General features: G+C 37.0%; 1 protein-coding gene across 1 annotated transcript in view; it reads right to left on the reverse strand.

Annotated features, from left to right (window-relative positions):
- Nucleotides 1-26751, reverse strand: part of LOC138368909 (cellulose-binding protein A-like) — a 54646-nt gene that overhangs the window by 22133 nt on the left and 5762 nt on the right. Inside the window, exons 2-11 of the mRNA XM_069331628.1 lie at nt 23707-23845; nt 23153-23362; nt 22751-22983; nt 20764-21372; nt 20068-20544; nt 19625-19942; nt 19368-19487; nt 18979-19221; nt 18544-18668; nt 17993-18113 (exon numbers count right to left, since the gene is read on the reverse strand). Coding sequence (XP_069187729.1) covers nt 17993-18113; nt 18544-18668; nt 18979-19221; nt 19368-19487; nt 19625-19942; nt 20068-20544; nt 20764-21372; nt 22751-22983; nt 23153-23362; nt 23707-23845 — 2595 coding nt within the window. The remainder of the gene's footprint in view (nt 1-17992; nt 18114-18543; nt 18669-18978; nt 19222-19367; nt 19488-19624; nt 19943-20067; nt 20545-20763; nt 21373-22750; nt 22984-23152; nt 23363-23706; nt 23846-26751) is intronic.

A 26751-nucleotide genomic window follows, 5' to 3' on the forward strand; every position in this document is an offset into this window, starting at 1 on the left:
AAATCAGATTTAGCATAGAATGGAATAGACCAGTAGGAGAAAATTCTGTTAAAGTGCCAGATTTTCGAAAAGCTGATTTTAATAGCCTAAGAAATTTTTTGGGTCAAATTGATTGGAAAGGCTTGGGTATGGGGTGTGGGCCGGTCTTGGAGCGAGACATGAACCCAGCGATATGTGACTTAAATGGGGATTTCGATGTGGATTCAATATATAACTTATTTAAGAATATTCTAAACAAAGCACAGGAACGTAGTATACCATACAAATTGAATAGATCGAATACTAATGACCCAAAGTGGATAACAAAGAATTTGAAGAACCTTATAGGTAAAAAGAGAGCTTGGTACAAAAGGATTAAAAATGGGGAGGTCACTTTAGAACAGGAATTCGTACAACTGGTTAGAAATGTTAAAAAAGAGATAAGGAAAGCAAAAAGAAACTATGAAGTTCGCATAGCAGGGCAAGCAAAGACAAATCCTAAAGGGTTTTTTCAGTTATATCGTACTAAGACTAGGGAAAGGATAGGTCCATTAAAAACTGAGACAGGTCAAATAACAGATAGTGATGAAGAGATGAGTAGTATTTTTAATAAATATTTTGTATCTGTATTTACTAATGAGGAACTTAACAATATGCCTTCAGCTGAACAAGTCTATGTGGGTGGGGACGAGGACAGGTTGACGAGTTTAGCAGTTACCAGGGAGGATGTTCTTAAACAAATAGTAAAACTCAAACCAAACAAATCCCCAGGGCCGGATGAAGTGTTTGCCAGGGTGCTTAAAGAATGCAAAGAGGAGCTTTGTGACCCACTGTCAACCATATTTAATAAATCAATAGTCAGGCAGAGTGCCAGAGTTTTGGAAAGTTGCTAATGTGATACCAGTTTTTAAGAAAGGAGATAGATCACTTGCGTCTAACTATCGACCAATTAGCCTAACGTCTATTGTGGGAAAGTTACTCGAATCTATAATAGCAAATAAAATTCGTCTTCATCTTGAAAAACATAAATTAATAATTGAGTCTCAACATGGTTTTATAAATGGCCGTTCATGTTTAACAAATTTGTTATCTTTTTATTCCAGCATTGTTGAGGCAGTTGATAGTGGTAAGGATTGCGATGTTGTATACCTTGACTTTAGCAAAGCTTTTGATACAGTGCCACATGAAAGACTGATTAAAAAGATAGAGTCTCATGGTATTGGGGGTGCTATATTAAGCTGGATTAGGGCATGGCTATACCAAAGGAAACAGAGAGTTAGTATAAATGGAATCAAGTCAGAGTGGAAAAGTGTTGTAAGTGGAGTGCCTCAAGGCTCTGTCCTGGGACCTCTGTTGTTTATAATATATAAAAATGATTTAGATTCAGGTTTGAGTAGCAACATTTGCAAATTTGCCGATGATACGAAAATCGGTAGGGAAATTAATTCGGAGGAGGACTCACTATCACTTCAAGTTGATCTAGATAGGGTTTTGAAATGGTCAAAGGATTGGCAGATGCAGTTTAATGCTGATAAATGTAAATTTCTGAGGTTAGGTAATGATGATAGAGTTACAAGATACGAGCTAGATGGTGTTGTGATTGCGAAGTCGGATTGCGAAAGGGATCTGGGAGTTATGATTACATAAGAACATAAGAACATAAGAACAAAGGTAACTGCAGAAGGCCTATTGGCCCATACGAGGCAGCTCCTATTCTATAACCACCCAATCCCACTCATATACTTGTCCAACCCGTGCTTGAAACAATCGAGGGACCCCACCTCCACAATGTTACGCGGCAATTGGTTCCACAAATCAACAACCCTGTTACTGAACCAGTATTTACCCAAGTCTTTCCTAAATCTAAACTTATCCAATTTATACCCATTGTTTCGTGTTCTGTCATGTGTTGATACTTTTAATACCCTATTAATATCCCCCTTGTTATGTCCATTCACCCACTTGTAAACCTCTATCATGTCACCCCTAACTCTTCGCCTTTCCAGTGAATGCAACTTAAGAACATAAGAACATACGAACAAAGGTAACTGCAGAAGGCCTATTGGCCCATTCGAGGCAGCTCCTATTCTATAACCACCCAATCCCACTCATATACTTGTCCAACCCGCGCTTGAAACAATCGAGGGACCCCACCTCCACCACGTTACGCGGCAATTGGTTCCACAAATCAACAACCCTGTTACTGAACCAGTATTTACCCAAGTCTTTCCTAAATCTAAACTTATCCAATTTATACCCATTATTTCGTGTTCTGTCCTGTGTTGATACTTTTAATACCCTATTAATATCCCCCTTGTTATGTCCATTCACCCACTTGTAAACCTCTATCAAGTCGCCCCTAACTCTTCGCCTTTCCAGTGAATGTAACTTAAGCTTTGTTAATCTTTCTTCATATGAAAGATTTCTAATTTGGGGAATTAACTTAGTCATCCTACGCTGGACACGTTCAAGTGAATTTATATCCATTCTATAATATGGCGACCAAAACTGAACTGCATAATCTAAATGGGGCCTAACTAGAGCAAGATATAGCTTGAGAACCACACCAGGTGTCTTGTTACTAACGCTGCGATTAATAAATCCAAGTGTCCGATTTGCCTTATTACGAACATTTATGTATTGATCCTTTTGTTTTAAATTCTTACTAATCATAACTCCCAGATCCCTTTCGCAATCCGACTTCGCAATCACAACACCATCTAGCTCGTATCTTGTAACTCTATCATCATTACCTAACCTCAGAACTTTACATTTATCAGCATTAAACTGCATCTGCCAATCCTTTGACCATTTCAAAACCCTATCTAGATCAACTTGAAGTGATAGTGAGTCCTCCTCCGAATTAATTTCCCTACCGATTTTCGTATCATCGGCAAATTTGCAAATGTTGCTACTCAAACCTGAATCTAAATCATTTATATATATTATAAACAACAGAGGTCCCAGGACAGAGCCTTGAGGCACTCCACTTACAACATTTTCCCACTCTGACTTGATTCCATTTATACTAACTCTCTGTTTCCTTTGGTATAGCCATGCCCTAATCCAGCTTAATATAGCACCCCCAATACCATGAGACTCTATCTTTTTAATCAGTCTTTCATGTGGCACTGTATCAAAAGCTTTGCTAAAGTCAAGGTATACAACATCGCAATCCTTACCACTATCAACTGCCTCAACAATGCTAGAATAAAAAGATAACAAATTTGTTAAACATGAACGGCCATTTATAAAACCATGTTGCGACTCAATTATTAATTTATGTTTTTCAAGATGAAGACGAATTTTATTTGCTATTATAGATTCGAGTAACTTTCCCACAATAGACGTTAGGCTAATTGGTCGATAGTTAGACGCAAGTGATCTATCTCCTTTCTTAAAAACTGGTATCACATTAGCAACTTTCCAAAACTCTGGCACTCTGCCTGACTCTATTGATTTATTAAATATGGTTGACAGTGGGTCACAAAGCTCCTCTTTGCATTCTTTAAGCACCCTGGCAAACACTTCATCCGGCCCTGTGGATTTGTTTGGTTTGAGTTTTACTATTTGTTTAAGAACATCTTCCCTGGTAACTGCTAAACTCGTCAACCTGTCCTCGTCCCCACCCACATAGACTTGTTCGGCTGAAGGCATATTGTTAAGTTCCTCTTTAGTAAATACAGATACAAAATATTTATTAAAAATACTACTCATCTCTTCATCACTATCTGTTATTTGACCTGTCTCAGTTTTTAATGGACCTATCCTTTCCCTAGTCTTAGTACGATATAACTGAAAAAACCCTTTAGGATTTGTCTTTGCTTGCCCTGCTATGCGAACTTCATAGTTTCTTTTTGCTTTCCTTATCTCTTTTTTAACATTTCTAACCAGTTGTACGAATTCTTGTTCTAAAGTGACCTCCCCATTTTTAATCCTTTTGTACCAAGCTCTCTTTTTACCTATAAGGATCTTCAAATTCTTTGTTATCCACTTTGGGTCATTAGTATTCGATCTATTCAATTTGTATGGTATACTACGTTCCTGTGCTTTGTTTAGAATATTCTTAAATAAGTTATATATTGAATCCACATTGAAATCCCCATTTAAGTCACCTATCGCTGGGTTCATGTCTCGCTCCAAGACCGGCCCACACCCCATACCCAAGACTTTCCAATCAATTTGACCCAAAAAATTTCTTAGGCTATTAAAATCAGCTTTTCGAAAATCTTGCACTTTAACAGAATTTTCTCCTACTGGTCTATTCCATTCTATGCTAAATCTGATTTCTTTGTGATCACTGCTCCCTAGCTCACTCCCTATTTCGATGTCATTAATTTGCGTTTCCCTGTTAGTTAACACTAAATCTAAAATATTATTTTCCCGTGTTGGTTCCTTAATGTGTTGCGTAAGAAAGCAATCGTCAATTAATTCTAGAAAATCTTCTGCTTCACTATTCCCTGTTTTGTTCAACCAGTTTATTCCGCTAAAATTAAAGTCACCCATGACATAAATACTGTTAGATCTAGATGCTCTAGATATTTCATCCCATAGATGCTTTGCTTCCATTCTGTCTAAATTTGGTGGCCTATATATTACTCCTATTATAATATTATTAGCTTTTTCGTTTAATTCAATCCAAATAGTTTCTGTGTGTGGCTCTGTTTTGATTCCCTCTTTGAGACTACATTTCAAATTGTCCCTAACATATATGGCTACTCCACCTCCTCGTCTAATATATCTATCTGTGTGAAATAGTTTAAATCCATATATTTGATATTCAGCTAATAGTTCTCTATTTTCTACATTCATCCACGTTTCGGTAAGTGCAATAATATCTATTTTTTCTGTGCAGACAAGAGCATTTAATTCGTTAATTTTATTTCTTAGACTTCTACTGTTAGTGTAATATACCCTAAGTGAATTGTTATTAGTAAGAATTTAAAACAAAAGGATCAATGCATAAATGTTCGTAATAAGGCAAATCGGACACTTGGATTTATTAATCGCAGCGTTAGTAACAAGACACCTGGTGTGGTTCTCAAGCTATATCTTGCTCTAGTTAGGCCCCATTTAGATTATGCAGTTCAGTTTTGGTCGCCATATTATAGAATGGATATAAATTCACTTGAACGTGTCCAGCGTAGGATGACTAAGTTAATTCCCCAAATTAGAAATCTTTCATATGAAGAAAGATTAACAAAGCTTAAGTTGCATTCACTGGAAAGGCGAAGAGTTAGGGGCGACATGATAGAGGTTTACAAGTGGGTGAATGGACATAACAAGGGAGATATTAATAGGGTATTAAAAGTATCAACACAGGACAGAACACGAAACAATGGGTATAAATTGGATAAGTTTAGATTTAGGAAAGACTTGGGTAAATACTGGTTCAGTAACAGGGTTGTTGATTTGTGGAACCAATTGCCGCGTAACGTGGTGGAGGTGGGGTCCCTCGATTGTTTCAAGCGCGGGTTGGACAAGTATATGAGTGGGATTGGGTGGTTATAGAATAGGAGCTGCCTCGAATGGGCCAATAGGCCTTCTGCAGTTACCTTTGTTCTTATGTTCTTATGTATGGGGTGGGGGCCGGTCTTGGAGCGAGACATGAACCCAGCGATAGTTGACGTAAATGGGTATTTCGATGTGGATTCAATATATAACTCAATTAAGAGTATTCTAAACAAAGCACAGGAACGTAGTATACCATACAAATTGAATAGATCGAATACTATTGACCCAAAGTGGATAACAAAGAATTTGAAGAACCTTATAGGTAAAAAGAGAGCTTGGTACAAAAGGATTAAAAATGGGGAGGTCACTTTAGAAAAGGAATTCGTACAACTGGTTAGAAATGTTAAAAAAGAGATAAGGAAAGCAAAAAGAAACTTTGAAGTTCGCATAGCAGGGCAAGCAAAGACAAATCCTAAAGGGTTTTTTCAGTTATATCGTACTAAGACTAGGGAACGGATAGGTCCATTAAAAACTGAGACAGGTCAAATAACAGATAGTGATGAAGAGATGAGTAGTATTTTTAATAAATATTTTGTATCTGTATTTACTAAAGAGGAACTTAACAATATGCCTTCAGCCGAACAAGTCTATGTGGGTGGGGACGAGGACAGGTTGACGAGTTTAGCAGTTACCAGGGAGGATGTTCTTAAACAAATAGTAAAACTCAAACTAAACAAATCCCCAGGGCCGGATGAAGTGTTTGCCAGGGTGCTTAAAGAATGCAAAGAGGAGCTTTGTGACCCGCTGTCAACCATATTTAATAAATCAATAGAGTCAGGCAGAGTGCCAGAGCTTTGGAAAGCTGCTAATGTGATACCAGTTTTTAAGAAAGGAGATAGATCACTTGCGTCTAACTATCGACCAATTAGCCTAACGTCTATTGTGGGTAAGTTACTCGAATCTATAATAGCAAATAAAATTCGTCTTCATCTTGAAAAACATAAATTAATAATTGAGTCGCAACATGGTTTTATAAATGGCCGTTCATGTTTAACAAATTTGTTATCTTTTTATTCTAGCATAGTTAAGGCAGTTGATAGTGGTAAGGATTGTGATGTTGTGTACCTTGACTTTAGCAAAGCCTTTGATACAGTGCCACCTGAAAGACTGATTAAAAAGATAGAGGCTCATGGTATTGGGGGTGCTATATTAAGCTGGATTAGGGCATGGCTATATCAAAGGAAACAGAGAGTTAGTATAAATGAGTCAAGTCAGAGTGGGAAAATGTTGTAAGTGGAGTGCCTCAAGGCTCTATCCTGGGCCCTCTGTAGTTTATAATATATATAAATGATTTAGATTCAGGTTTGAGTAGCAACATTTGCAAATTTGCCGATGATACGAAAATCAGTAGGGAAATTAATTCGGAGGAGGACTCACTATCACTTCAAGTTGATCTAGATAGGGTTTTGAAATGGTCAAAGGATTGGCAGATGCAGTTTAATGCTGATAAATGTAAAGTTCTGAGGATAGGTAATGATGATAGAGTTACAAGATATGAGCTAGATGGTGTTGAGATTGCGAAGTCGGATTGCGAAAGGGATCTGGGAGTTATGATTAGTAAGAATTTAAAACAAAAGGATCAATGCATAAATGTTTGTAATAAGGCAAACCGGACACTTGGATTTATTAATCGCAGCGTTAGTAACAAGACACCTGGTGTGGTTCTCAAGCTATATCTTGCTCTAGTTAGGCCCCATTTAGATTTTGCAGTTCAGTTTTGGTCGCCATATTATAGAATGGATATTAATTCACTTGAACGTGTCCAGCGTAGGATGACTAAGTTAATTCCCCAAATTAGAAATCTTTCATATGAAGAAAGATTAACAAAGCTTAAGTTGCATTCACTGGAAAGGCGAAGAGTTAGGGGTGGCATGATAGAGGTTTACAAGTGGGTGAATGGACATAACAAAGGGGATATTAATAGGGTATTAAAAGTATCAACATAAGACAGAACACGAAACAATGGGTATAAATTGAATAAGTTTAGATTTAGGAAAGTCTTGGGTAAATACTGGTTCAGTAACAGGGTTGTTGATTTGTGGAACCAATTGCCACGTAACATTGTGGAGGTGGGGTCCCTCGATTGTTTCAAGCATGGGTTGGACATGTATATATATTTTTTTTTTTTTGAGATATATACAAGAGTTGCTACATTCTTGTACAGCCACTAGTACGCGTAGCGTTTCGGGCAAGTCCTTAATCCTAAGGGTCCCTGGAATACGATCCCCTGCCGCGAAGAATAGTTTTTTCATCCAAGTACACATTTTACTGTTGCGTTAAACAGAGGCTACAGTTAAGGAATTACGCCCAGTAAATCCTCCCCGGCCAGGATACGAACCCATGACATAGCGCTCGCGGAACGCCAGGCGAGTGGGATTGGGTGGTTATAAATAGGAGCTGCCTCGTATGGGCCAATAGGCTTTCTGCAGTTGCATTTGTTCTTATGTTCCCCATTTTTAATCCTTTTGTACCAAGCTCTCTTTTTACCTATAAGGTTCTTCAAATTCTTTGTTATCCACTTTGGGTCATTAGTATTCGATCTATTCAATTTGTATGGTATACTACGTTCTTGTTCTTTGTTTAGAATATTCTTAAATAAGTTATATATTGAATCCACATCGAAATCCCCATTTAAGTCACCTATCGCTGGGTTCATGTCTCGCTCCAAGACCGGCCCACACCCCATACCCAAGACTTTCCAATCAATTTGACCCAAAAAATTTCTTAGGCTATTAAAATCAGCTTTTCGAAAATCTGGCACTTTAACAGAATTTTCTCCTACAGGTCTATTCCATTCTATGCTAAATCTGATTTCTTTGTGATCACTGTTCCCTAGCTCACTCCCTATTTCGATGTCATTAATTTGTGTTTCCCTGTTAGTTACATAAGAACAAAGGTAACTGCAGAAGGCCTATTGGCCCATACGAGGCAGCTCCTATTCTATAACCACCCAATCCCACTCATATACTTGTCCAACCCGCGCTTGAAACAATCGAGGGACCCCACCTCCACCACGTTACGCGGCAATTGGTTCCACAAATCTACAACCCTGTTACTGAACCAGTATTTACCCAAGTCTTTCCTAAATCTAAACTTCTCCAATTTATACCCATTGTTTCGTGTTCTGTCCTGTGTTGATACTTTTAATACCCTATTAATATCCCCCTTGTTATGTCCATTCACCCACTTGTAAACTTCTATCATGTCGCCCCTAACTCTTCGCCTTTCCAGTGAATGCAACTTAAGCTTTGTTAATCTTTCTTCATATGAAAGATTTCTAATTTGGGGAATTAACTTAGTCATCCTACGCTGGACACGTTCAAGTGAATTTATATCCATTCTATAATATGGCGATTTTTAGATTTAGTTAACACTAAATCTAAAATATTATTTTCCCGTGTTGGTTCCTTAATGTGTTGCGTAAGAAAGCAATCGTCAATTAATTCTAGAAAATCTTCTGCTTCACTATTGTGAAGTTTTGTTCAACCAGTTTATTGTATTGTCCCTGTTTTGTTCAACCAGTTTATTCCACTAAAATTAATGTCACCCATGACATAAATACTGTTAGATCTAGATGCTCTAGATATTTCATCCCATAGATGCTTTGCTTCTATTCTGTCTAAATTTGGTAGCCTATATATAACTCCTATTATAATATTATTAGCTTTTTCGTTTAATTCTATCCAAATAGTTTCTGTGTGTGGCTCAGTTTGATTCCCTCTTTGAGACTTCATTTCAAATTGTCCCTAACATATATGGCTACTCCACCTCCTCGTCTAATATATCTATCTGTGTGAAATAGTTTAAATCCATTTATTTGATATTCAACTAATAGTTCTCTATTTTCTACGTTCATCCACGTTTCGGTAAGTGCAATAATATCTATTTTTTCTGTGCAGTCAAGAGCATTTAATTCGTTAATTTTATTTCTTAGACTTCTACTGTTAGTGTAATATACCCTAAGTGAATTGTTATTCTGAGGCCCTTCTCTTTCCCTGATCATTTTGCCAATTCCTTTCTCCCACAAACACCTACTTTTATTACCTCCTTCCTCCAAATCAATTCCCATACCTCTATCTACTAACAGTTTAAACCCAAACAAACACCTGTAACCACTTCTTCTAACGAGTTCGCAACAGCAACAACCCCAGCCCTCGATAGCTGCACCCCATCACGAGCATACATTTCATTTCTTCCATAGAAGTGTTCCCAGTTGTCTATGAAAGATATTGCATTTTATTTGCAATATCTTTCCAGCCGGCAATTGACATCAAGTGCCCTCGACATCCATTCATTTCCCACTCCCTTTCTTGGAAGAATGCCACATATGATCGGGATTCCTCCCTTGCTCTTAACTAATTCAATGGCTGTCCTGAATCTCTGTATTAGTTCCTCACTCCTAACTCGCCCAACATCATTACCCCCTGCACTAATACAAATAATGGGTTTGTTTCCATTTCCCGTCATAATATCATTCATGTTTCCAACAATATCACCAATTCCAGCTCCTGGATAGCAAACCCTTAATCTGTTCCCCCTATCTCTGGCACAAAACGTTCTGTCTAAATACCTCACCTGGGAATCTCCCACAACCAAAATTCGCTTCGATTCTCCCTTTTCCTTTCGAGCACTTTGAGGGACCTGCGCTTCAGTGCTCCTCGTTGCTTTGCCTCCTCTTTGAACAACAGGTTCACCACAGCACTCGTCCTCTAATACGTCAAATGCATTAAAAGTCCTTAGGTGTAGGCTATTAGTTTTCGGTTTTGCCAAGGTCTTCTTAAGACCCCTGTCTATCACAACTTGCCAAGACGAGGTCTTCTTAATACTGGTCCCGTCAGTCCTTCTTAATGAGGTCCCGACTTCGCAATCTCAACACCATCTAGCTCGTATCTTGTAACTCTATCATCATTACCTAGCCTCAGAACTTTACATTTATCAGCATTAAACTGCACTTGCCAAACCTTTGACCATTTCAAAACCCTATCTAGATCAACTTGAAGTGATAGTGATTCCTCCTCCGAATTAATTTCCCTACCGATTTTCGTATCATCGGCAAATTTGCAGATTTTGCTACTCAAACCTGAATCTAAATCATTTATATATATTATAAACAACAGAGGTCCCAGGACAGAGCCCTGAGGTATTCCACTAACAACATTATCCCACTCTGACTTAACCCCATTTATACTAACTCTCTGTTCCCTTTGGAATAGCCATGCCCTAATCCAAGTTAATATAGCACCCCCAATACCATGAGCTTCTATTTTTTTAATTAGTCTTTCATGTGGCACTGTATCAAAAGCTTTGCTAAAGTCAAGGTACACAACATCACAATCCTTACCACTATCAACTGCCTCAACTATGCTGGAATAAAAAGTTAGCAAATTTGTTAAACATGAACGGCCATTTGTAAAACCATGTTGCGACTCATTTATTAATTTATGTTTTTCAAGATGGAGACGAATTGTATTTGCAATTATTGATTCAAGTAACTTTCCCACAATAGACGTTAGGCTAACTGGCCGATAGTTTGACGCAAGTGAAACTATCTATCTCCTTTCTTAAAAATTGGTACCACATTAGCTACCTTCCATGACTCTGGCACTCTGCCTGACTATTGATTTATTAAATATGGTAGACAGTGGCTCGGAAAGCTCCTCCTCTTTCTCCTTTCTTAAAAATTGGTACCACATTAGCTACCTTCCATGACTCTGGCACTCTGCCTGACTCTATTGATTTATGAAATATGGTAGACAGTGGCTCGGAAAGCTCCTCTTTGCATTCTTTAAGCACCCTGGCAAACACTTCATCCGGTCCTAGGGATTTGTTTGGTTTTAGTTTTTCTAATTGTTTAATTACATCCTCCCTGGTAACTGCTAAACTAGTCAACCTGTCCTCATCCCCACCCGCATAGACTTGTTCGGCTGAAGGCATATTGTTATGTTCTTCTTTAGTAAATACAGATATAAAATATTTGTTAAAAATACTACTCATCTCCTTGTCATTATCCGTTATTTGACCTGTCTCAGATTTTAATGGACCAATCCTTTCCCTAGTCTTATATCGATATAACTGAAAAAAACCTTTAGGATTTGACTTTGCTTGCTCTGCTATGCGAACTTCATAGTTTCTTTTTGCTATCCTAATCTCTTTTTTAACATTTCTAACCAGTTGTATGAATTCCTGTTCTAAACTGACTTCCCCATTCTTAATCCTTTTGTACCAAGCTCTCTTTTTACCTATAAGGTTCTTTAAATTATTTGTTATCCACTTTGGGTCATTAGTATTCGATCTATTCAATTTGTATGGTATACTACGTTCCTGTGCTTTGTTTAGAATATTCTTAAATAAGTTATATATTAAATCCACATCGAAATCCCCTTTTACGGCACCTATCGCTGGGTTCATGTCTCGCTCTAAGACCGGCCCACACCCTATACCCAAGACTTTCCAATCTATTTGACCCAAAACATTTCTTAGGCTATTAAAATCAGCTTTTCGAAAATCTGGCACTTTAACAGAATTTTCTCCTACAGGTCTATTCTATTCTATGCTAAATCTGATTACTTTGTGATCAATGTTCCCTAGCTCATTCCCTATTTAGATGTCATTAATTTGTGTTTCCCTGTTAGTTAACACTAAATCTAAAATATTATTTTCCCGCGTTGGTTCCTTAATGTGTTGCGTAAGAAAGCAATCGTCAATTAATTCTAGAAAATATTCTGCTTCACTATTGTGAAGTTTTGTTCAACCAGTTTATTGTATTGTCCCTGTTTTGTTCAACCAGTTTATTCCACTAAAATTAATGTCACCCATGACATAAATACTGTTAGATCTAGATGCTCTAGATATTTCATCCCATAGATGCTTTGCTTCCATTCTGTCTAAATTTGGTGGCCTATATATAACTCCTATTATAATATTATTAGCTTTTTCGTTTAATTCTATCCAAATAGTTTCTGTGTGTGGCTCAGTTTGATTCCCTCTTTGAGACTTCATTTCAAATTGTCCCTAACATATATGGCTACTCCACCTCCTCGTCTAATATATCTATCTGTGTGAAATAGTTTAAATCAATTTATTTGATATTCAACTAATAGTTCTCTATTTTCTACGTTCATCCACGTTTCGGTAAGTGCAATAATATCTATTTTTTCTGTGCAGTCAAGAGCATTTAATTCGTTAATTTTATTTCTTAGACTTCTACTGTTAGTGTAATATACCCTAAGTGAATTGTTATTCTGAGGCCCTTCTCTTTCCCTGATCATTTTGCCAATTCCTTTCTCCCACAAACACCTACTTTTATTACCTCCTTCCTCCAAATCAATTCCCATACCTCTATCTACTAACAGTTTAAACCCAAACAAACACCTGTAACCACCTCTTCCAACGAGTTCGCAACAGCAACAATCCCAGCCCTCGATAGCTGCACCCCATCACGAGCATACATTTCATTTCTTCCATAGAAGTGTTCCCAGTTGTCTATGAAAGATATTGCATTTTATTTGCAATATCTTTCCAGCCGGCAATTGACATCAAGTGCCCTCGACATCCATTCATTTCCCACTCCCTTTCTTGGAAGAATGCCACATATGATCGGGATTCCTCCCTTGCTCTTAACTAATTCAATGGCTGTCCTGAATCTCTGTATTAGTTCCTCACTCCTAACTCGCCCAACATCATTACCCCCTGCACTAATACAAATAATGGGTTTGTTTCCATTTCCCGTCATAATATCATTCATGTTTCCAACAATATCACCAATTCCAGCTCCTGGATAGCAAACCCTTAATCTGTTCCCCCTATCTCTGGCACAAAACGTTCTGTCTAAATACCTCACCTGGGAATCTCCCACAACCAAAATTCGCTTCGATTCTCCCTTTTCCTTTCGAGCACTTTGAGGGACCTGCGCTTCAATGCTCCTCGTTGCTTTGCCTCCTCTTTGAACAACAGGTTCACCACAGCACTCGTCCTCTAATACGTCAAATGCATTAAAAGTCCTTAGGTGTAGGCTATTAGTTTTCGGTTTTGCCAAGGTCTTCTTAAGACCCCTGTCTATCACAACTTGCCAAGACGAGGTCTTCTTAATACTGGTCCCGTCAGTCCTTCTTAATGAGGTCCCGACTTCGCAATCTCAACACCATCTAGCTCGTATCTTGTAACTCTATCATCATTACCTAGCCTCAGAACTTTACATTTATCAGCATTAAACTGCACTTGCCAATCCTTTGACCATTTCAAAACCCTATCTAGATCAACTTGAAGTGATAGTGAGTCCTCCTCCGAATTAATTTCCCTACCGATTTTCGTATCATCGGCAAATTTGCAGATTTTGCTACTCAAACCTGAATCTAAATCATTTATATATATTATAAACAACAGAGGTCCCAGGACAGAACCCTGAGGTATTCCACTAACAACATTATCCCACTCTGACTTAACCCCATTTATACTAACTCTGTTCCCTTTGGAATAGCCATGCCCTAATCCAAGTTAATATAGCACCCCCAATACCATGAGCTTCTATTTTTTTAATTAGTCTTTCATGTGGCACTGTATCAAAAGCTTTGCTAAAGTCAAGGTACACAACATCACAATCCTTACCACTATCAACTGCCTCAACTATGCTGGAATAAAAAGTTAGCAAATTTGTTAAACATGAACGGCCATTTGTAAAACCATGTTGCGACTCATTTATTAATTTATGTTTTTCAAGATGGAGACGAATTGTATTTGCAATTATTGATTCAAGTAACTTTCCCACAATAGACGTTAGGCTAACTGGCCGATAGTTTGACGCAAGTGAAACTATCTATCTCCTTTCTTAAAAATTGGTACCACATTAGCTACCTTCCATGACTCTGGCACTCTGCCTGACTATTGATTTATTAAATATGGTAGACAGTGGCTCGGAAAGCTCCTCCTCTTTCTCCTTTCTTAAAAATTGGTACCACATTAGCTACCTTCCATGACTCTGGCACTCTGCCTGACTCTATTGATTTATGAAATATGGTAGACAGTGGCTCGGAAAGCTCCTCTTTGCATTCTTTAAGCACCCTGGCAAACACTTCATCCGGTCCTAGGGATTTGTTTGGTTTTAGTTTTTCTAATTGTTTAATTACATCCTCCCTGGTAACTGCTAAACTAGTCAACCTGTCCTCATCCCCACCCGCATAGACTTGTTCGGCTGAAGGCATATTGTTATGTTCTTCTTTAGTAAATACAGATATAAAATATTTGTTAAAAATACTACTCATCTCCTTGTCATTATCCGTTATTTGACCTGTCTCAGATTTTAATGGACCAATCCTTTCCCTAGTCTTATATCGATATAACTGAAAAAAACCTTTAGGATTTGACTTTGCTTGCTCTGCTATGCGAACTTCATAGTTTCTTTTTGCTATCCTAATCTCTTTTTTAACATTTCTAACCAGTTGTATGAATTCCTGTTCTAAACTGACTTCCCCATTCTTAATCCTTTTGTACCAAGCTCTCTTTTTACCTATAAGGTTCTTTAAATTATTTGTTATCCACTTTGGGTCATTAGTATTCGATCTATTCAATTTGTATGGTATACTACGTTCCTGTGCTTTGTTTAGAATATTCTTAAATAAGTTATATATTAAATCCACATCGAAATCCCCTTTTACGGCACCTATCGCTGGGTTCATGTCTCGCTCTAAGACCGGCCCACACCCTATACCCAAGACTTTCCAATCTATTTGACCCAAAACATTTCTTAGGCTATTAAAATCAGCTTTTCGAAAATCTGGCACTTTAACAGAATTTTCTCCTACAGGTCTATTCTATTCTATGCTAAATCTGATTACTTTGTGATCACTGTTCCCTAGCTCATTCCCTATTTAGATGTCATTAATTTGTGTTTCCCTGTTAGTTAACACTAAATCTAAAATATTATTTTCCCGCGTTGGTTCCTTAATGTGTTGCGTAAGAAAGCAATCGTCAATTAATTCTAGAAAATCTTCTGCTTCACTATTCCCTGTTTTGTTCACCCAGTTTATTCTACTAAAATTAAAGTCACCCATGACATAAATACTGTTAGATCTAGATGCTCTAGATATTTCATCCCATAGATGCTTTGCTTCCATTCTGTCTAAATTTGGTGGCCTATATATAACTCCTATTATAATATTATTTGCTTTTTCGTTTAATTCTATCCAAATAGTTTCTGTGTGTGGCTCAGTTTTGATTCCCTCTTTGAGACTACATTTCAAATTGTCCCTAACATATATGGCTATTCCCCCTCCTCGTCTAATATATCTATCTGTGTGAAATAGTTTAAATCCATTTATCTGATATTCAGCTAATAGTTCTCTATTTTCTACATTCATCCACGTTTCGGTAAGTGCAATAATATCTATTTTTTCTGTGCAGACAAGAGCATATAATTCATTAATTTTATTTCTTAGACTTCTACTGTTAGTGTAATATATCCTAAGTGAATTGTTATTTTGAGGCCCTTTTCTATCCCTGATCATTTTGCCAATTCTTTTCTCCCACGAACACATACTTTTATTACCTCCTTCCTCCAAATCAATTCCCATACCACTATCTACTAACAGTTTAAACCCAAACAAACACATCTAACCACTTCAACAGCAACATTAACATTAACAACAGCAACATTAACATTAACAACAGCAACTACACAAGTATTTAAATTAAAAACCAGCTACAAAAATAGAATTAACGTTAACAACAGCCTCAACAGCAACACTAACATTAACAACAGCTACGACAGTAGTTCTACGACAGTACAGTAGTGTACTGTAACATGCTCGTGTCCGAAGCTAGACACAAATACAACAAAATTATTAAGGATGGTAACAGAGTCCATTTCATGTGGTCTCCATCTCATGTTGGCCTTCGAATGCATGATAGAGCTGATAAGTTAGCCAAAGAATCTGCCTTTAAAGGAGCCGTTGAGTGTAACCTTGGATTGTCAATGAGCAATCTGAGATCAGCAGTACACCGAGAACTTCAACAAGATCTTGTAGATCTGAGGCAGTGAAATTGACACCAGTAATTCCATCTATCATCATACTATCATGCAAGAGGAGCCACACATCTATGGATCATCCAATAAAATCAGCAGACTTCTAGATGTTACTACTGCTCGGCTTAGACTCGGTTACAAGTATCTCTGGGAATTCTCATTATCTGCTGATGTAGACCTGACCAAATGTAAACTGTGTCAACAAAATTATTCGCACACCCTCCGTCACTATGTGATGGAGTGCGAAAAGATACGTGAATTTAGAGACAATTCTATAACCAATGTTCCAGCGACGTGTCAATATTTCATTCAAAATGATCTGCTACCAGAAACAGAAACGGAAAGATTTCTAATTTGGGGAATTAACTTAGTCATCCTACGTTGGACACGTTCAAGTGAATTTATATCCATTCTATAATACGGCGACCAAAACTGAACTGCATATATTAAATGGGGCCTAACCAGAGCAAGATATAGCTTAAGAACCACACCAGGTGTCTTGTTACTAACGCTTCGATTAATAAATCCCAGTGTCCTATTCGCCTTATCACGAACATTCATGCATTGATCCTTTTGTTTTAAATTCTTACTAATCATAACTCCCAGATCCCTTTCGCAATCCGACTTCGCAATCTCAACACCATCTAGCTCGTATCTTGTAACTCTATCATCATTACCTAGCCTCAGAACTTTACATTTATAAGCATTAAACTGCATTTGCCAATCAATTGACCATTTCAAAACCCTATCTAGATTAACTTGAAGTGATAGTGAGTCCTCCTCCGAATTAATTTCCCTACCGATTTTCGTATCATCGGCAAATTTGCAAATGTTGCTACTCAAACCTAAATCTAAATCATTTATATATATTATAAACAACAGAGGTCCCAGGACAGAGCCCTGAGGTACTCCACTAACAACATTATCCCACTCTGACTTAACCCCATTTATACTAACTTTCTGTTTCCTTTGGAATAGCCATGCCCTAATCCAACCTAATATAGCACCCCCAATACCATGAGCTTCTATTTTTTTAATTAGTCTTTCATGTGGCACTGTATCAAAAGCTTTGCTAAAGTCAAGGTACACAACATTACAATCCTTACCACTATCAACTGCCTCAACTATGCTGGAATAAAAAGTTAGCAAATTTGTTAAACATGAACGACCATTTGTAAAACCATGTTGAGACTCATTTATTAATTTATGTTTTTCAGCAGCTACAACATTAAATTTAGCACCACCTACAACAACAACATAAACCTATTAACAGCTACAACAGAAACATTAACAATAACAACAGATACAACATTAACAACATTTGCAACAATAACATTATCATAAACAACATCAACATTAATAACAGCTACAACAGTAATATTAACATTAACAGGAGCAACATTAACAACAGCTACAACATTAACAATAGGAACAACAGTAACATTATCATTAATCACAGCTCAACAATAACATTAACATTACCAACAGCAATAACAGCAACATTAACATTAATAAAAGCTACAAAATTGCCATTATAAACAGATACAGCAATAAATTTAAGATACAACAGTAACGTTAACATTAACAACAACATTAACAACCGCTACAACAATAACATGTACATTAACCATAGTTACAACAGTAAAATTAACATTAACAACAGCTACTACAGTAACATTAACAACAGCTAACATTAACATTGACAACAGCAACATTAACATTAATAAAAGCTACAAAATTATCATTATAAACAGATACAACAGTAAATTTAGGATACAACAGTAACATTAACATTAACACCAACAACATTAACAACCGCTACAACAATAACATATACATTGACCACAGTTACAACAGTAAAATAAACAATAACAACAGCTACTTCAGTAACATTAACAACAGCTAGAGCAACAACATTACACTACCAAGAGCTACAACAATAATATTAACATTAACAACAGCTACAACAGCAAATTTAACATTAACAACAGCTACAACAGTAACATTAACATCAACACCAGTTTCAACAGTACAACATTAACAGTATTAACAACAGCTACAAAAGTAAGATTAATATTAGCTGCAGCTACTACAGTAACATTAACATTACCAACACGATCATTAACATCAGCTACAACAGTAACATTAGCATTAACAACTGCAACATTAAAATAAAGAACAGGAACATTAACATTAACATCAGCAACAACAGTAACATTAAAAAACGGCTATAACAACATCTACACCAGTAATATCAAGATTAACAACAGCCACAACAGTAATTTTAACTACATTTACAACAGCTACAATAACTTTAACAACATAAAGATTAATAACAGCTATAACAGTAATATTAACATTAAAAACATCAACAATAACGACAGCTACTACAGTAACATTAATATTAACAGCAGCTACAACAGTGACATTAACATAACAACAACCTCAGGAGTAACATTAACAATAACAACAGTTATTGTTAACATTAACATTAACAATAGAAACAACAGTAACATTAACTTTAAAAGCAGCTACAACAATAACATTAACAACAGATAGAACAGCAACATTAACAACAGCCACAGCGGTAATATTAACATTACCAGAAGCTAAAAAATTCACATTACAAACAGCAACAAGAGTGACATTAAAATTAACAACATCTACAACAGTAACATAAACAAGAGCTACAATAGTAACATTAACAGCAGCTACAACAGTAACAAAAATATAAAAAAAAGCTTCAAAACAACCTTAATAAAATCTACAAAATTAACATTAACAGCAGTTACAATATTAAAATTAACCCCAGCTACATTAACCTTAATAACAGCTACAACAGAGAAATTAACATTACCATCAGTTACAACATTAACATTATCATTAACAACAACAACATTAGTAACAGATACAACACTAACATTATCATTAACAACACCAACATTAACAACAGCTACAACATTAACATTAACAATAGCTACAACAGTACCATTAACATTAACAACATCTATTACAGTAACCTTAACATTAACACAGCTACAACAACAACATTAACATTAACAACAGCTCCAACAGTAACATTAAGAACAGCTACAACAGTAACATTAACGTTACCAACAGCCTCAACAGATATATTAACATTATCATCAGTTACAACAGTAACATTAACAACAGCTTCAACAGTACCATTAACCTTAACAACAGCTGCAGAAGTAACATTAACATTACCAACATCAACATTAACAACAGCTACAACAGTAACATTAGCGTTAACAACAGCTGCAGAAGTAACATTAACATTACCAACATCAACATTAACAACAGCTACAACAGTAACATTAGCGTTAACAACAGCCTCAACAGCAACATTAACAATAACAATAATTACAACAGTAACATTAACAACAGCTACTACAGTAACATTAACAACAGCTACGGCAGTAACAATAATATTAACAATAGCTACAACAGTACCAATAAAACAAAAAACAGCTTCAACAGTAGCATTAATAAAAGCTAGTACATTAACACCAGAGCTACAACAATAAAATTAGCACCAGCTACAAGAGCAACATTAACCTTAATAACCGCTACAACAGAAACATTAACATAAACAACAGCTAAAACATTAAAAATAACAACAGCTACAACAGTAACAATAACATCAGCTATAACAATACCATTGACGTTGACAGCAGCTACAACAGTAACACTGATATTAACAACAGCTACAACAGTGACATTAACACTAACAACAGCTACAAAAGTAACACTGACATTAACAACAGCTACAACAGTGACATTAACACTAACAACAGCTACAACAGTAACACTGACATTAACAACAGCTACAACAGTGACATCAACGTTAATAACAGTTACAACTGTAACATTAATATTAATAACCGCTACAGCAATAACATTAACATTAACAACAGCTACAACAGTAACATTACCATTAAAGACAAGTACAACATTAACATTATTATTAGCATTAACAACAGCTACAACATTAACATTATTGTTGACGACAGCTACAATAGTATCATAACATTAACAACAGTTACAACAGGAACATTAACATTACCAATAGCATCATTAACAACAGTTACAATAGTAACATTAATATTAATAACAGCTACAACAGTAATATTAACATTAACAACAGCTACAACAGTAATATTAACATTGACAACAGCTTCAACAGTAATATTAAAAATTAACATCATATACAACAGTAACATTAACATCACCAGCAACAACATCAACAACAGCTACAACAATACCATTAACGTTAAAGACAGATACAACAATATCATTAACATAAACAACAGCAACAACAATAACATTAACATTAAATACAGATACAACAATAACATTAACATTATCAACAGCTACAACAATAAGACTGACATTAACAACAGCTTCAACAGTAACATTAACATCAGCAACATTAACGACAGCTTCTTCAGTAACATTAATATTAACAATAGCTACAAAAGTTACATTAATAACAGCTACATCAGAAACATTAATTTTAACAACAGCTACCACAGTGACATTACTAACATTTATAACAATAGTATTAACATTAACAACAGCAACATTAATAACAGCTACCACAGTAACTTTAACCACAACTAAAAGAGTAACATTAACACTAACAAAATTTTCAAAATTAACATTAACAACAGCAACTTTAACGACAACTACTACAGAAACATTACTATTAACAACAGCTGCAACAGTATCATTAACATTAACAACAGGTACAACAGTACCATTACCAACATTTATAACAGTAACCTTAGCATTAACAACAGCAACATTAATAACAGCTTCCACAGTAACACTAACACCAGCTCCAACAGCAACATTAACATTAACAACAGTTACAACAGTAACGTTAACAAGTTAACAACAGATACAAAATTAACATTAACAACATATACAACAATAACATTAAAAACTGTACACAAAAAATCTAGGCTAACGTGATAAATATGAAAGAGAAACCCAACTGTAGGAATAAGGTGACTCGACCCAGCAACCAAGGCAGTCCCAGCACACACCTTACCCCTGCGCCACCACTTGCATAAAGTTATACCACCTGGACCATTAACATTAACATAGTGCTCGAGGGTTAATTGTTACACTTAGCCTGGTAGCTTCTACTGAAGCCTCCAGTCTAACTGTGAAGCCTAAGGAAGTCAAAGATTTAATGACTTGAAGCAAGTCAAGGCTCATGGGAGAGTTTCTGTCTGGTAGGAATTCCTTGGTCGCTGGTTCGAGTCACTTCACTGCTCCAAGCGATTTTCTTATTAACAACTGTAACGTTAACAAGACCAGCATTAACAACTGCAAAAATAACATTTTTGCTTTACAATTTCAAACAACAACAATATTAACATTAATATTGACAACAGCCACGACAGTAACATTAACAACTACAACGTAAACAAAAATAACAATCACAACAAGCATTACCAACAGAAGCAATAGTATTAGCAAGAAGAGTATAATCAACAATAACATTAGCAACCAATAACAACAGTAACATTAACAACTATAATAAGAACAGCAACATTAACACCAGCAACGACAGTAATATTAACAACAACAACATTAACAACAATAACACTGACATGAGCAACACTAACATCTGCAAGATTAACATCAGTCACTTGAACAGCAGCGACAACAATAACATTAAGAGCACCAAAAACAACATACAGGTGTGAACGATTTAGAAGGAAATGCAGAACAGAACCGGGGAAGAACAGAGGTTCCATGAGCACAGTCAGAGAACACTGTATGAACATCAGAGGTCCATGGGTCTTCAACATACTCCCATCGAGTATAAGAAATATACCATAAGAAATAGAGTATAAGAAACTAGAGGTTTCTTCAAGGAGTGCGAGACCAGCCGGGCTGTGGTGGATATGTAGGCCTGCAGGTCGCTCCAAGCAACAGCCTGGTGGACCAAGCTCTCATAAGTCAAGTCTCATCCTGGGCCAGTCTTGGGGAGTAGAAGAACTCCCAGAACCCCATCCAGGTAATATTATAGACATTAACAACATGAACATTATCAACTGTAACATTAATAACAGTAACAGTAAGAACTGTATTCATGACAACAGAAATAATGATAACATTAATAAGTTATCAAAAATAATGATAACATTAATAAGTTATCAGAAATAATGATAACAATAAATCTAACTACATTAACATAAATACCAATAATGTTTATAACACCAACACTAATAGTAACACTAACAACATTTGTATAAACAACCAACAACATTAATAACAACATTGCATTAACAATAGCAACAACAGTAACATTAACTGCAGTAAAAATATGAATAGCAACAATATAAATATTTACATCAACAAACGTAACATCTAATACAACATTAACAGCAGCAGCAACAATTACAACACCAACAGCAAAAACACTAACATAACGACTGTTAGATTAACAACAACAACAACAATAACAACAGCAAAACTAACAACAGCAACATTAACAACAGCAACAACAACAACAGCAACATTAACAACATCAACAACAGCAACATTAACAACAACATCATTAACAACATCAACATTAACAACATCAACAATTACAACACTAACAGCAACAACCCTAACATAACAACTACAAGATTAACAACGATAACATTAACAGAGAGATCAAGAAGAACAGGAATATTAACATCAACAATAACAACAGCAACAATAACAACAATAACAACAGCCACATTAACAACATCAACAATAACAGCATCAACAATAACAACAACCACATTAACAACAGCAACTATTACAACACTAACATCGCCTATACTACCATAACAACAATAACAACAGCAACATTAACAACAATAACAACACTAAGATTACAACTGCAAGGTTAACAACAGTAACAATAACAACAACAATATAATTAACCGCAACAATAACAACTGCAAGATTAACAAAAACAACGGTAACAATACCAACAGCAACAATAACATCAGCAACAATAACAATAGCAACATAAACAGCAGCAATATTAACAGCAGCAACATTAACAACAGCAACAATGACAACAGCAACAATAACAACAGAAACATTAAAACAGCAATAGTAATAACAACAGCAACAACAACAACATAAACATCAGTAAAAATTGCAGATGATATTTTAACATTATTAATGATGTTGTTAATGATGAATCATTAACAACAGAATCAATAACAATAGCAACATTAACAGTAATAACAACAATAACATTAACAGCAACAATATTAATATTAACAGCAACAGTAATACCAATAGCACTAACACCTACAAAAAGAAGTGAATATTGCAAATATTAACATGAATGAATTAAAAGTAAAACAACACATTGCTAAAAATATATATTAACAAATCAACAACGGCAATAATATTTGGCTTAAGACAAACGCGACGCATAAAGGGTTTCTCTCCGGTGTAACGCTTAACAATGTTTGCTCCGCGGCACCGCCAGGCTTATATAATTAATGGAGGCTCACAGGGCCCGGGGGAGCCGATCTTCACAAAAAAAAGTATTTTGATTTAGTAAACAACACCGGGTGAAATTTAGAGACGGTGCGTTAATTTTTTAATCAACAACTTAACTAGTTTAAAATATTTGTATTAAAATGTTAAATTTATCCTAATTTTACAAGCTCATAATATCGAAAAGTTACATTTTTTTAATATAAAACAAAATGGCCTGAATCGTAACGGCTGGAACAATCGGCTCACAACTGATTGTTAAAGAGCATGTCTCGCTGCAGGAGGAAACGTTTGGGCCAGTTTCCTTACACCTCATGCCTCTATTTACCCAGCAGTAAAACTGTTGTGTGTTGTATGGTGCAGGAGGTCAGTGGTAGGCCTAGTGGGAACTCCATGAACCCAACAGACTTCAACTCCGCGTTAATGGGATAACGTAAGAAATCAACCAGTATAAAATGTATGTTAAACGTAACAGGCAAGGGAAGGGAACTATCAAGAGAGAAAAGCGCCAAGCCTATAGCGACTATATAGCACTTGGAAGAGGTCAAGATAAGGATTAGGTGGGGAGGGAGGGTGGGAATAGTGCCCAAACACTTGGACGGTCGGGGATTGAACGCCGATCTGCATGAAGCGAGACCGTCGCTCTATCGTGCAGCCCAAGTAGTTATTTTTTATTTCCATAAATAATAACACATAATTATGAATGACATGAAAAGTCGTCTCTCCACAAAACGTGGACAAATTGATAACTTTCATCTCAAACTTAATCTTAATGAAGATGTGAAAAATGTGAAACACATTTAATTGTTTGTATATAAGATATAACGAGCGGGAGTAGAACACCTGTATAACAAGTCATCATATATAATGTGTTAAGCCTATAAAGAAGGTCTAATGTGCACTCGCCTATTGGTAACGAGGCAGTAGTAGAGAGGTAACGAGGCAGTAGTAGAGAGGTAACGAGGCAGTAGTAGAGAGGTAACGAGGCAGTAGTAGAGGGGTAACGAGGCAGTAGTAGAGAGGTAACGAGGCAGTAGTAGAGAGGTAACGAGGCAGTAGTAGTAGAGAGGTAACGAGGCAGTAGTAGAGAGGTAACGAGGCAGTAGTAGAGAGGTAACTAGGCAGTAGTAGAGAGGTAACGAGCCACTAGTAGAGAGGTAACGAGGCAGTAGTAGAGAGGTAACGAGGCAGTAGTAGAGAGGTAACGAGGCAATAGTAGAGAGGAAACCAGGCAGCAGTAGACAGGTAACGAGGCAGTAGTAGAGAGGTAACGAGGCAGTAGTAGAGAGATAACGAGGCAGTAGTAGAGAGGTGACGAGACAGTAGTAGAGAGGTAACGAGGCAGTAGTAGAGAGGTAACGACGCAGTAGTAGAGAGGTAACGAGGCAGTAGTTAAGAGGTAACGAAGCAGTAGTTGACAGGTAACGAGGCAGTAGTAGAGAGGTAACGAGGCAGTAGTTCAGAGGTAACGAGGCAGTAGTAGAGAGGTAACGACGCAGTAGTAGAGGTAACGAGGCAGTAGTTGAGAGGTAACAAGGCAGCGGTAGAGAGGTAACGACAGCAGTAGTAGTTAACGAGGCAGTAGTTGAGAGGTAACGAGGCAGAAGTTGAGAGGTAACGAGGTAGTAGTAGAGAGGTAACGAGGCAGTATTAGAGAGGTAACGAGGCAGTATTAGAGAGGTAACGAGGCAGTAGTAGAGAGGTAACGAGGCAGTATTAGAGAGGTAACGAGGCAGTAGTAGAGAGGTAACGAGGCAGTATTAGAGAGATAACGAGGCAGTAGTAGAGTGGAAACCAGGCAGTAGTAGACAGGTAACGAGGCAGTAGTAGACAGGTAACGAGGCAGTAGTAGAGAGTAACGTGGCAGTAGTAGAGAGTAACGAGGCAGTAGTAGAGAGGTTACGTGGCAGTAGTAGAGAGGTAACGAGGCAGAAGTTGAGAGGTAACGATGTGGTAGTAGAGAGGTAACGATGTGGTAGTAGAGAGGTAACGAGGGGTAGTAGAGAGATAACGAGGCAGTAGTACAGACGTAACGACGCAGTAGTTAGAGAGGTAACGAGGCCGTAGTAGAGGTAACGAGGCAGTAGTAGAGAGGTAACGAGGCAGTAGTATAGAGGTAACGTGTCAGTGTAGAAGAGAGGTAACGAGGCAGCAGTAGAGAGGTAACGAGGCAGTACTAGAGAGGTAACGACGCAGTAGTAGAGAGGTAACGAGGCAGTAGTTGAGAGGTCACGAGGCAGTAGTAAAGAGGTAACGAGGCAGTAGTTGAGAGGAAACGAGGCAGTAGAGAGGTAACGAGGCAGTAGTAAAGAGGCAACGAGGCAGTAGTTGAGAGGTAACGAGGCAGCAGTAAAGAGGTAACGAGTCAGTGTAGAAGAGAGGTAACGAGGCAGTAGTAGAGAGGTAACGAGGCAGTAGTAGAGAGGTAACGAGTCAGTGTAGAAGAGAGGTAACGAGGCAGCAGTAGAGAGGTAACGAGGCAGTACTAGAGAGGTAACGACGCAGTAGTAGAGAGGTAACGAGGCAGTAGTTGAGAGGTCACGAGGCAGTAGTAAAGAGGTAACGAGGCAGTAGTTGAGAGGAAACGAGGCAGTAGAGAGGTAACGAGGCAGTAGTAAAGAGGCAACGAGGCAGTAGTTGAGAGGTAACGAGGCAGCAGTAAAGAGGTAACGAGGCAGTAGTTGAGAGGTGACGAGGCAGTAGTAAAGAGG

The sequence above is a fragment of the Procambarus clarkii genome, chromosome 26, assembly GCF_040958095.1.
Source record: "Procambarus clarkii isolate CNS0578487 chromosome 26, FALCON_Pclarkii_2.0, whole genome shotgun sequence".
Lineage (NCBI taxonomy): Eukaryota > Metazoa > Arthropoda > Malacostraca > Decapoda > Cambaridae > Procambarus > Procambarus clarkii.